The 12,967-nt window shown below is 44.8% G+C and overlaps 1 protein-coding gene across 2 annotated transcripts in view; it reads left to right on the forward strand.

The window, feature by feature from the left end:
* LOC147108400 (AP-1 complex subunit mu-1) overlaps positions 1 to 12,967 on the forward strand; it is a 105,253-nt gene that overhangs the window by 65,809 nt on the left and 26,477 nt on the right. Inside the window, exon 10 of one of the 2 annotated variants that reach the window (XM_086004988.1) lies at positions 10,545 to 11,298. The exons of the other annotated variant lie outside the window; for it this stretch is intronic. Within the exon in view, the coding sequence (XP_085861114.1) occupies positions 10,545 to 10,549 (5 nt within the window). The 3' untranslated portion in view covers positions 10,550 to 11,298. Of the gene's footprint in view, positions 1 to 10,544; positions 11,299 to 12,967 lie in introns of those variants that run through there. 2 annotated transcript variants of the gene reach the window in all.

Genomic DNA, 12,967 nt, shown 5'->3' on the forward strand with positions numbered 1-12,967 from the left:
TCTCCCACATGTAATAAGCTGGTAACTTACTCAGTGAGCAGCGCACTCGTTCTCAAACCCACCTCACTTCATTGGGCAGTAGTGCTTGTTGAGATTGAGAGGAATTGAGTGTGTGCTGATGTCAGAAATGACTGAGTGAGTAATATAAGTGTTTCCAGAGTCTTTAATAAATTCATAAACTGTAAATGATTTTTTTCAGGAAAAAAGTATTCTGTGATTTAGCTTCCTCCTACTCCGCATCTTAGTCTCTTTCTCCTCTTCCCCTCCCCCACCTCTCCACAATAAACATGACAGACAAACATGTTACAGGTCTTCATTAATAGCGTAACAAACCTTTAAGAATCGCCCAAAAGCAGCACATGCCGACTTTCTGTTTTGCTCGGTATGGTGAGACACCTGTCTGTCACTAAATGCTCCGCCATCACCGTTACGCACACTCCAGTCTGTCATGCATGAGTTTTGCTGCTTTATTCCTGTGACGAGTGGGAGAGGATCTGCCGAGTGGCCCAGTAACAACTTCCTGCTTTTTTTTCTTCTCCACTCTCGTCCCTCTCTCCTTCCCTCTTCAGGATTTTTGCCTCCACTACTCTGAGTGTTGATCACTCTCTGTGAAGAACTTCCTGATATCAACAACTTGCATTTATGTAGCGCCTTTAACATAGTAAAACGTCCCAAGGCACTGCACAGGAGCATAATCAAACAAAATTCAACACCGAGCCACATAGAGATATTGGGGCAGAAGCTTGGTCAAAGAGCTAGGTTTTGAGGACTGTCTTGAAGAAGGAGAGAGAGAGGTAGAGATGCAGAGAGGTTTAGGGAGGGAATTCCAAAGCTTAGGGCCCAGGCAGCTGAAGGCACGACCACCAATGGTGAAGCGATTAAAATTGAGGATGCTCAAAAGGCCAGAATTGGAGGTTCACAAATGTCTGAGGATTATAGGCAACGTTCCCTTTAAGATGCACGGTCGCGTAGTGCTCTCGGGGTCCCGCAGAGCCGGCTTTTAAATGCAAAAACCGTGCATGCGCGGATTTTTGAATCGGCCGCGTAGCCCTTTAAAGGGGCCACGAGGCCCCCCAAAAATTAGAGGGAACATTGGTTGTAGGGCTGGAGGAGGTTACAGCAATAGGGAGGGGCGAGGCCATGGAAGGATTTGAAAACACAAAAGTTTACTTTTTATTGGTTTGAACCTGCATCTCCTTGTTCTGCTCAGAGTCATATTGCAGATTTATCTTTTCAATTCCTTTAACATCTTAGAAACATAGAAAAATAGGAGCAGGAGTAGGCCATTCAGCCCATCGAGCCTGCTCCACCATTCAATATGATCATAGCTGATCCTCTATCTCAATACCATATTCCCGCTGTCTCCCCACACACCTTGATTTTGTGTCTAGAAATCTGTCTATCTCCTTCTTAAATATATTCAGTGACTTGGACTCACCAGCCTTCTGTGGTAGAGAATTCCACAGGTTCACCACCCGCTGAGTGAAGAAATTTCTCCTCATCTCAGTCCTAAATGTCCTACCCCGTATCCCGAGTCTGTGACCCCTCGTTCTAGAGCCCCCAGCCAGGGGAAACATCCTCCCTGAATCCAGTCTGTCTAGCCTTGTCAGAATTTTATACATTTCAATTAGATCCCCTCTCATTCTTCTAAACTCTAGTGAATACAGGCCTAGTCGACCCAATCTCTCCTCATAAGACAGTCCTGCCATCCCAGGAACAGGTCTGGTGAATCTTCGCTGCACTCCCTCCATGACAAGTATATCCTTTCTTAGGTAAGGAGACCAAAACTGCACACAGTACTCCAGGTGTGGTCTCACCAGGGCCCTGTATAGCATATCTTATATGCCCCAGAAACATCACCATTTCCCTTCTGAAAAGCCCAAGATTCTCCAGCCTTTCCTCCTAACTCAGACCCCTGACGCAAGAGATCAGCTTCATGAATCTTCTCTGCTCTGCCTCCAGCCCTTGTGTCTCAGAGCAGCAATCAGCAAAGCCACCAGAACGTTGAACTAGGAAGCGAGAACAGCAGAATACAAGTCCGAGGAAGTCATGATCAAAGGGTGCAGTGCTGTGGTCAGCCCGCTCCTTGAGAACTGTGTCCAGTTCTGGTCACAAACACAAGGGAGACATTCAAGCACGGGGCAGAGAAGAGCCATGAGGCTGATTGCTCTGTGTTGGTTGGCTCTCACTGCTGTGAATCTGAGCTGTATCCTCACTTTGAGTTGAGGTCTTGCCTTGTCCTGGACCACTCCCACTTTCCAGTAATTTTGCCCCAGGTAACAATAAAAGCTCAATTGAACACTGGCAGTGCAAGGCCAAGGCTGGCTGGCACAAAATGTAAACAGAATGATCTTTTCTCATCCCTGCATTGTTATTTTAGCAGCCAGCGACACTGCAACTCAGTCTGCTTTATCAACAAGCAGATTTGTCGTGCCACGCATTGAAATTCTCAAATTAAACTAGCACAACTATATTTGAATATGAAATAATCTAAGACAACGAGAATAAAAATGAAACTATTACTTCAAATTTTCACAACCCAAGTTTAGCAGGTAAATGGTTCCTTGAACCCACTTATGATCTATGGCTGGCAGCAAGATACGGTCTCTATTGGGAACCCCCATGAGCAGTTACAGCAGATTCTATAGACTTGCTGTCGGCAGGAGTTAACATTTTCAAGTGTGAGTGCCAGCCAACCTTGGCCTTGCACTGCCAGTGTTTGTGGTTGCCAGGGATAACATTTTTCAAGACTCTTACTAATGATCTGCTCTGATCTCAAGCCCACACTCCTGCACCCTGTTGAATCTGGAGCGCTCATTTAGATTGTGAGTGTACCTCAACAAACCACAGTGACAACATAAGCTGGCAATACAAGTAAACACCTCGACGAGCTCTAGCTAATCCTTTGAAGGGTTTATGAAAGCAGCAGTTAAACGTCACTTGTGTAACATATTGTAGTGATGCTGAGAAATGGCTTGTATTTAAATTTGTGACCAGGCAATTTTAACAGTGCTTGGCCGCTGAAGGTCCATTATGAATAGAAACACAAGATGATTGGTATTGAGTTGTTAGTAGCAATATGAACAAAGAGGTCTGACAGTGACATTGGGGCAGCACTGAGGAACTTTGTGGAAACTTTCCTGAAGAGAATAAATAGATTAAGTGGAGTGCATGTTGCAGCAAAATTGTCTGTGGAAGAATTTAGCAATGAGGACACTTGCTGTAAATGAACAGTTATACAGACATCATTAAAACTGACTTAGTTTGATGTTTGCTTATGTAACAGTGACTGCACTCGGATGTCACTCACTGAATGTGAATCACTTTGGTAATTCCTGAGGCTGAGATAATGGAATAGATAAATGCAAGTTTATCGCTCTCTTACTGTCTCTCTAGCTCTCTTGATCTCTAACCCGTCTTTCATTTTCTCTCTCTCTTGTGTTCTCTCTCTCTCTCTCTCTCTCTCCCCTCCTCGTTCTCTCTCTCTCTCTCTCTCTCTCTCTCTCTCCCCTCCCCCCCCCCTCCTCGCCCGCCCTCCCCCTCTCTCCTTGTTTGGACTTTAGGGGAATCAAGGGATGTGAAGATACAGGAGGAAAGTGGAGTTGAGGTCTAAGATTAGCCATGATCTTATTGCAGGCTCTAGGGGCTGTATGGCCTACTCCTCCTAATTCTTATGCTGTTATGTTCTCTCTCTCCCCTCCTTGTTCTTGCTACTTCAGCGTAAAGCTAAATATATTAGTAACAAAGAGCTTACAGTGCAGGAGAGCTATTTATTACCTCCAATCAAATGCCTGTGAAACAATGATCCTGTTCATTAGCAGATAGCAGCTATAGATACTGCTGTAGGTAAGCTGAAACATGTCTGCCGGAAGTACAGAGGCAAACAGCAGACAGGAGTGCTTCCTGTGCAGGGAAAGATGTTCTACTTCTATTTACTGAGAAGCTTGGGTCACTGATGCTGTATTCTATCCCCTGAAGTTCTATATTCAGTTCAAGAGCCCAGCATTTAAAAACCACATCCTCCAAACTCAACATGGTTTGCACTAAAAGTAATATTCGGTTCCAAATCACCAATGCCCATTTGAAGTTCCCCTCTCCCTGAACGGAAGGGTAAGTACTTATTGTACGTCACACCACTTTAACATCGGCTCTCAGCAGTTGACTAGTCCTCATTGGCAAGGTCAATAAAACCTGTATAACCGTGTGACCGCTGCACGAGGTCTCTGTCTCTGTTGGTGGCAGGCTGAATACTATATTTAATGCTGAGCTCAATTATTTCAATTTAACAACTTTAAAAGAAGGAATGAAAAAGTATAATTTAAAACCCATCAATCCTGTCCCTTCCACAGACCTGTGGAGAGTGCGGAACGGAATATGTTGTTCTGCAAAAAGATCCTATAGCTTCAATTTTTTGACACTATTCCACTGAGGGTAAATGTTACTTGTGAATCCAATATTCTACCTGAAGTCCCCATAACCCATTGTGCCACCTAGTTCATTTCCACATTGATTTTAATTCAGCAAGTGAGGGGGTGGTTAATTTTTTTGAACCCATTGGAGGAGCAGTGGCACTTCACCTCCATGGAGGCTGAGTGTTTGTTCCTCCTATGGGCATCATTACATAGAACTGCATAGAGCTACATGATGTGTGCCATTCAGCCCAACTTATCCATGCCGGTGTTTATGCTCCACATGAGCCTCCTCCCACCCCTCTTCATCTGACCCTATCAGCATAACCTTCTATTCCTTTCTCCTCCGCATGTTTATGTAACTTCCCCTTAAATGCATCGATGCTATTTGCCTCAACTACTGCTCGTGGTAGGAAGTTCCACATTCTAACCACTCTGGCTTAAAAGTTTTCCCTGAATTCCCTATTGGATTTATTAGTGACGATCTTATATTTATGGCCCCTAGTTTTGGTCTCTCCACAAGTGGAAACATCTTCTCTCCGTCTACCTTATCAAACCCTTTCACAATCTCAAAGATCTCAATCGGGTCAAATGGACTGATTATGTGACCATTTGCATACCCCCGGCCCCAGTGTGCAGGGTACAAGTGCCTTGCATACCCCCGGCCCCAGTGTGCAGGGTACAAGTGCCTTGCATACCCCCGGCCCCAGTGTGCAGGGTACAAGTGCCTTGCATACCCCCGGCCCCAGTGTGCAGGGTACAAGTGCCAGTATTGCATGTAGATTCAAACCTGAATTTGCTCCCCCCATCCCTTGTGACTGCAAAGAAATAGAACCTGCAATAAAATGATGCAGTCACTTTGGTTTCATAATACATTATAAAGGTTGGTGGCCTTTTTTGTCATAGAATCATACAGCACAGAAGGGGGCCTGTGCTGGCTCTTTGAAAGAGCTACCAATTAGTCCCACTCCCCTGCTCTTTCCCTATAGCTCTGCAAATTTCTCATTTATAATTATATATCCAATTTTCTTTTGAAAGTTACTAGAATCTGCTTTACCACCCTTTCAGGCAGTGCATTCCAGATCATGACTCACTAAGTATAAAAAAAAAAAAAAAAAATTCTCATCCCCCCACTGACTTTTTTGCCATGCACTGAATGGATCACTTTCCTCATGTCCTCCCAAAAGCTCAACAAGTTAATCCAGTGAATGAGTAACCCACACAGATGGGAATACCTATGGTTTGAACCCTGGTCTGTTTTGATGTGGCTAATACCAGCTAGGATGGTGGTAGGTGCACTGTAATTGGCCCATGCTCGGAAGAGGACATCAGTTATGGTGTGCCCACTGCTAACCAGTGCCCTTTGCATGAATGCATGTGTATTTGTTGGGTGAGGACAGAAGCAAGCTTAGCTTATGATGCTCCTGTGTTTGCATACCCTGGTGACCCTAACCGTTCAGGCTTTTGTGTGAATGATGGTCACTTGAGTGTTGACTGGAGCCCATGAAAGTGTACCTGGCCTTTAGAAGAGGCGGTACCGGAGAGTAGCATTCCTGCAAAGCCAGGCAGCTGCACAGCGGTCTGGAGGTCCCGCACAGGCTGCTCGCCGCTTTTATATGGAAGAAACTGCACATGCACGAAAATTTGAATAGGCCGTGCAGCCAGTTAAAGGGACCGCGCACAAAGAAAAATGAAAGGGAACATTGCTGGAGAGTGATTGGAGCCCATGAGTGTACCCTGCATTCAGAAGAGGAGGGGAGAAAATTGTGACTTTATTCTGCCCTCCATTATCCTCCTCACCATTTTCCTTCTGGTCAGCTGGAAGGGCCTTAAGCACCTCGGGGTCTTTCCTTTCCTGCCCAGCAGGAAATGCCCATCTGCAGGATGGGGTCTCTTTGCCCCCCCCCCCCCCCCCCCCCACCCTCTGCAATCCACTCAATCGGCGTAAATTTGCCCCAGAGCAAGTGAGATCTGAATAAGTCTCGGGACTGGGATTTAAACGTGTCCCCTGGCCATTGAGGAGTTCAGATGGCTCCCACTGAAGTCTGACCCTGCTCTCCTGCACAGGCAGCACCGACGACATTCCTTGCCTGGACCACCAGGAGTGTTTGAAAATGACTGTCCCTCCTTGGCAGTGCAGTTTGAACACTGATAAACACACGAGCAGTTTGCCTAGGTCTTCTCCGCTCTCTTTCTGGAAACCTTTCTACTCTCCAATTTGCAAAGATGACCGAACACGCTTAACAACAGAAACATATATTTTACACAGAACTGATCAGACTTCTGAAATAGGCTGCTCTCTGTAAGTGAGACTTGGCCCCGAGTTCCCTGTGTTTAGTGTTCTGAGCATTAAAAAAAACTGGATAATTTAAGAACATAAGAATTTCTAGGAACAGGACGAGGTCATTAGGCCCAGCATGTCCATTCCATTTTGATAGATCATCCTGCCTTCTCACCAATCCGTTCTCTCCAGAAATGGTTTCAGCACCCGTTCCTGGTAACCTATTCCACAAGCCTTCCTTTTTTTATTCTCGGCTTTAACTAATGCCTGTCTGCTATTTGAACCCCTCGTCGTCATGAATAAATACTTGGATCAACTTCATCAATCTCCTTTCATAATCGTGTAAATTTCAACTAATTTACAATTAAGCCCTGTTTTTGATAAAGAGCCAATCTAAAATTCTTTCGACTTTCCTCATAACTTAAACTCCTGATATCCGAAATAATTCTGGTTGCTTACTGCTGCACCCTCAAGCTCCACAATACCCTTCCTGTCATTACATGACCAAAACTACGCAGCATCCAGATAGGCCCGACCAACACCTTGTAGTTTGGGGGTATTTCACATTTGGTTGAGAGCTCTATACAGTAAATTGAGTAGGAAGTAAGTGGTCCATTGGGATGCTACACTCCAATCTGGATGTAGTCTACTTCTTTCCCATCACAATTTATTTTGTGTTGGGTGGATAAACTAAAGACCTGATGATAAATCCTGCAGAATACAGCTGCTGTCTGACTTACTGAATAGATGCGCTGGCCCAGGTGGTACAGAGCCATCGAGACCAGGAAGGCCCAACATTCGATCCCTGGCCTGTGTTGAGTTAGCTCATTTCTGCCAAGTGTCAGGGGGCATGCTACAATTCACGTCAACACCCTTGGACTAAGGAAGGAATAATCCCAGCCAGGGTTCCCATTCCAAAGTGCTGTATTGTGCAGCCAGTTGGCTGAGATATCAGAAGATTGCTACCACCTGTGGGGCAGTACCGCAGATCAAGTTAGGCTCTGAAGAAGGGGGAGAAAAATTAGTGAGGAAGGGAAAGGGAGTCTGCCAAATAATGGATGTTAAACAACTACAGAACCATTTAATTTAGGCTGTTAACCAGGAGGTGTATTCAGGGGACTGTATGGTTGGGGTAACGCTACAGCTAGGAGTTTGAAACTTGGGAGCTGATTCAGACTCTCTTGTCCAATTTTCAGAAGTCCTTAATGTAGTTTCGGTGAATCCAAGGGGAGAAGATGCTGATGTAGTCATGGTAACAGTGGCCTATCCCAGTGACTTTTTTTTTTAGAGAGAGTACATCTGATCTGATGAAGCACTTCCCTAATATGGCAGAATCGACGTGCTAACACAGAACAGGCTGATGACCAGTGCCCACATTTCCTCCTTCCTTCAATCTTCCTCGTTGGTTCTGTCTCTGTTTTTCTCCTATCTAATTAGTTATTTTCTACTTTTGTTGTTCACCAATCACACTACACAAGTTTTCTCCCCAATTTCAATTTTCTATCCATTGCATTGCTGCCAAATAAACATTCTCCAACATTCAGCTGCCATGGTGATCCCCACCCAGCCTTAGAGAGGAAAGCTTTTCATAATAACGTTGCTTTAAAAAAAATTGAATGAATTCTGAAGTGGGTGGATTACCAGCTGTTGTTAGTGGTCAAAACGGCACCAAACACTGAACAAAAGCCTATAGCAGTTAGAGGATATACTGAAAAATACCTAGGGTATATCAGCAATCTGATCTCTGGATTCGGTATGTCTCTGATGCCTGTATGCTTTACCGGGGATTGTGTCTGTAGTGATGCTCAGCAGTTCACCATTCTCTTTAACCCTATTTAGTATTGCAAAAGTGATTTAGATTCATACATGTATGTCTGGCAACGCCTCGATTTTAAAATTCTCATCCTTGTTTTCAAATTCCTCCATGACCTCGCCCCTCCCTATCTATGTAATCTCCACCAGCCCCACAAGCCCCCCGAGATCTCTGCGCTCCTCCAATTCTGGCCTCTTGCACATCCTCGATTTTCATCGCTCCACCATTGGCAGCCGTGCCTTCAACTGCCTCGGCCCTAAGCTCTGGAATTCCCTCCCTAAACCTCTCCGCCTCTACCTTTCTTTTCTCCTTTAAGACGTTCCTTAAATCCTACCTCTTTGAACAAACTTGGTCATCTGCCCCAGTATCTCCTTATGTGGCTTTTGTTTGATAACAGTCCTGCGAAGCGTTTCGGGATGCTTTGCTACATTAAAAGTGCTATATAAATACAAGTTGTTGCTGCTGAATGCAGAATATACATTATATATAAACATGTATACTCCCGAATGGCCTCGATAAGGCTTTGGTGTTTCCTGAGACCCAAAGCAGGGGCTCACTGGGGGCAAATAGATGTGACAGGTTCATTCCAGAACTCTCAGCCCTTCCCTACCCTTTTCTCTGTCACCTGGGCCACTGTCCCTCCCAGTTTCTCTGTATCGTGACAAAAACAGCTAACTGCTGTCTCAGCTGTGGTGTGTGTTTTATGGTGACACATTTCTGCCAAATTGAGAGGTCTTGCGCTAAAAGTAGAATTTTTTTAAATCTGCGCACGCACATCTCGATCTCCGCTGTGCTGCTGGGCAGTGAGGGAGTGGGAAGCCTGGATGTCTCCGTTGAGATGGCAAGAAAGTCCAAGTGGATTTGAGTGCCCCCCCGGGCCACACTGCATATTGGACTGGTTGGAGAATAGTGGTGCATGTTTGTGTATGTTTTTGTATATCTTTGTCATCTGTGTTAGGTCGATCAGTTCTTTTCCTCGTTGGTTCTGTCTGTTTTTCTCCTATCTAATTAGTTCTTTTCTATTTTTGTTGTTCACCAATCACATTACACAAGTTTTCTCCCCAATTTCAAATTTCTATCCATTGCATTGCTGCCGAATAAACATTCTCTGACATTCAGCTGCCATGGAGCTCCCCAGCCAGCCTGAGAGGGGAAAGCTTTTCATAATAGCGTTGCTTTAAAAAATGGTTTGAATTCTGAAGGGAGTGGATTACCATCTGCTCCTAAGAATTAAATGGCAGTTATTAGCTGCAGAAAGCTGCAGCTCCATTTGGTGCTTGCTGATTTCGAGGAGCCTGGGTCTCCAGAAGCCCTCAGACGTGACATTTAAGGAACCCACACCTGCCTCTGCTTCACTCCTTGGCTGAACTTTTCATTTAATTTTCGTTCTTTTGTAAGTCACCTTCCCCAATACCCAGACCCTCTACTTGCACACCCCTAAATAACCCCACACCCACACTCGCCCTAAACCTCAGCCACACGTGCTTGCCCATCAGACACGCAGCCTCGCCACTTTAAACAGAATCCAGTGTCATTTTAAAGGCTCTAAAGATGCAGTGAAGGAGTTTGTGCAGCCTCATCAGGTCCGAACACAGAAAGGCCTTCCATGAGCCAAGCAGGACTGCGTGTCACCCAGCGTCCCTGTACTTCGCCCTTGCCAGCTGACCTACACACACGGCACTGCTCAACTTCCCATCTGCCGTTTAACTGCGAGTCCTCCATTGAAATGTTTAAAACATTGCTGTAATATTTTATCATTTTAAAATGAGCAGCCTAAATCCACTTTTAAAAAAGAAACATCTGTATATCAATCTTTTACTGATCATAGCCACTAACAACATACTTAATCAAAGGGCAGAGAAGCAATGTAGTAAAGGCAGCCAACTTCTTTTTCCTCTTTTATACTTGTGGCACTGTGAGCTATACGCCGAATGTTTAGGGTTGCTATATGTGGCCTTTGGGATGGTGCTGGACACTGTTGAAAGGGATGTTGTACAAAATGTGATTTTTTTTTTTTTTTTTTGATGGTTTTGAAATATAGCCTAGGTAAACCGCCACAGACAAGTGCTGATTCTTTGAAGTCCAAGATGGGATTACAGTTCTCTTTCCCCCGAGGCAATTATCTAGTACATGCTGTTAGAGTACGAGGAGTTCTTGTGGTTAAGTGGATCCTCCATGTGGCAACCACCGAAGCTCCGCCCTGTCTGGGCGCACGCTGCTGTCAATCACACTGCTTCTCCATTTTGTTTGGAGGGTGAAGAGAAGGTTCTTTCTAGGAGAGTGTGAAACAGCGCCTTACTGTTTCTTTCCATTGATTAGTGTCTGCCTTTTGACTGGGCACAGCACACCATGGTGTCTGCATCTGGCACAGAACAACACACTGCACAAATGGTGCAGTGCCCAGCCTGGCTGGGGTCACCCTGGAGTCTCCAGGAATTAAAGATTAATCTCCAAGCCAATGCTGCCAGCAACCCAGGAAAAAAAATTGGAGTATTTAAAAAATAAAAAATAAAAAAAACACTCAGTTCCTTTGAATACTTTTGTTTATTAGTTAAAGATTGAAGATGGGGGAAAAACAGTTGTTTTGACTGACGGTCAAGAATCATCCAATTGGCTTGGGAAGGTGGTACACTGTGACGATTGTTGTGTTGGGTGACCAATGGTGGGAGTGTGGGGGCGGAGCAGTTGAAGGCAGGTGGTCACATGATAACCTCCAGGAATTCATGCAACCAAAGTTAGAAATCCTAAGCCTGGCCCAAGCTATGATCACAGACTTTTACCTATAAAAGGCTTGTTTCAAAAAAGGTGGCAGTCATAGAAACATAGAAGATAGGAGTAGGCCATTCGGCCCTTCGAGCCTGCTCCGCCATTCAATGAGATCATGGCTGATCATCCAAATTCAGTACCCTGTTCTGCCTTCTCTCCATATCCCTTGATCCCTTTAGCCTTAAGAAATATATCTAACTCCTTCTTGAATATATTTAATGAATTGGCCTCTACTGCCTTCTTTGGTAGAGTCAGACTGCCTTTGCTGTCTATGTTTAACCTTTGACTCTCTTCTAATCATCATTTATATTAACTATAAGTTAGAATCCAGTACCTGCTTGGGCACACACTGAGAGGCCTATGCTCAGGTAACCGGCCTACCTGTTGGACCTGATTCACTTAACCTCAGACGTGCGTAAGTCATCGATTCTCAGCTGCATCGTGAGCAGGGGAGGGTTGGCTGCACGATCAGACAAGGGCGTTGTTCCCAATAGGAGGCTTTGAAACCCTAACTGCCCTACCCACCTGCCAGCTGGTGAGATTCATCGACAGCAGTTGGGGTGAATTCTGCAACTCCGACTGCCCCAGTCCATATGCTGGATGAATAGTTGAAGTGTAAGTGTGCTTTGGGCTTGGCTAAAAGAACATTCTTCTCCCAGTGTTAAACTGTCTCTCCTCTTTGTAGATGTGGACCTGCTGCGTATTTCCAACTTTTTCTGTTTTTTATTTCAAATTTATCATTGCTTTGTGTTTGTTCTGGAAATTCCAGTGCCGGATTAGCCCAGTCTCTACTGGAAGCGGGAGTTGCAGACACAATTTAATGATAGAAAGGTTACCCAGATACAAGTGTGCATCTTCGTCAGATGACCTGGTCGGATTGCGATGCTTCCACCACCACCTCCCCCTGTAAAAATATTAACAAGGAATTTCAATCCCTCTTTGTCTCGGAATATTCCCCTTTTTTTTTGCCCCTCCCATGGCCTTTGTCATTGAAGTGCTGAAAAGTGTTCAAAGTTCTGACGACTTCAAGTTAATAGTGCACGAAGGCTTCTCAGATTCCTCATGTTTTTATTCCGAGCACCAGCAAACCATCTGACCAAAAGTATTTGAAGAATCTAAAAGTTCTAAAATTGAAAGCTGAAAACAGCCCCGATTGGACCCATTTGCTCGGTGTTTATTTCCCCATCCTATTTTGAAGGCTTCCAATCTGGTTTTAGCCACTTGTGGGTTTTTATTGGAAGCAGTCCATCTGATCTTTGGCCAGGGGCGCTTTACTGCCTACTCTGGAGCAGCACACCCTATTTATTGCTGCACCCATTTCTTCCAAGAATGGGCCATTGAGTTTCGCTCCCTATGGTTCCTTTTCTTGAAGACTCGCTTCCAACCAGCTGCCTTCTGTTAAGTGTAAAAGAAAGAACTTGCGTTTATGTAGCAGCTTTCACTACCTCAGGACATCCCAAAGTGCTTTAAAGCCAATGAAGTACTTTTGAAATGTATTCACTGTTGTAATGTAGGAAATATGGCAGCCAATTAGCGAACAGCAAGCTCCCACAAACTACAGCGTAACGTACGAGAGTCAACTGATCAGTGCCTTTATTTATTCCATTTTTATATTGTTGCGTTTTTTGTGGTGATCAAAACAAAAGGCATTTTCTGGGACATTTTCACCTTTCCCGGAGCAATGACTATGCCAGTGTG

This window comes from Somniosus microcephalus, chromosome 13 (genome assembly GCF_052327205.1).
Source record: "Somniosus microcephalus isolate GS21.2 chromosome 13, FLI_Smic_1.0, whole genome shotgun sequence".
NCBI lineage: Eukaryota > Metazoa > Chordata > Chondrichthyes > Squaliformes > Somniosidae > Somniosus > Somniosus microcephalus.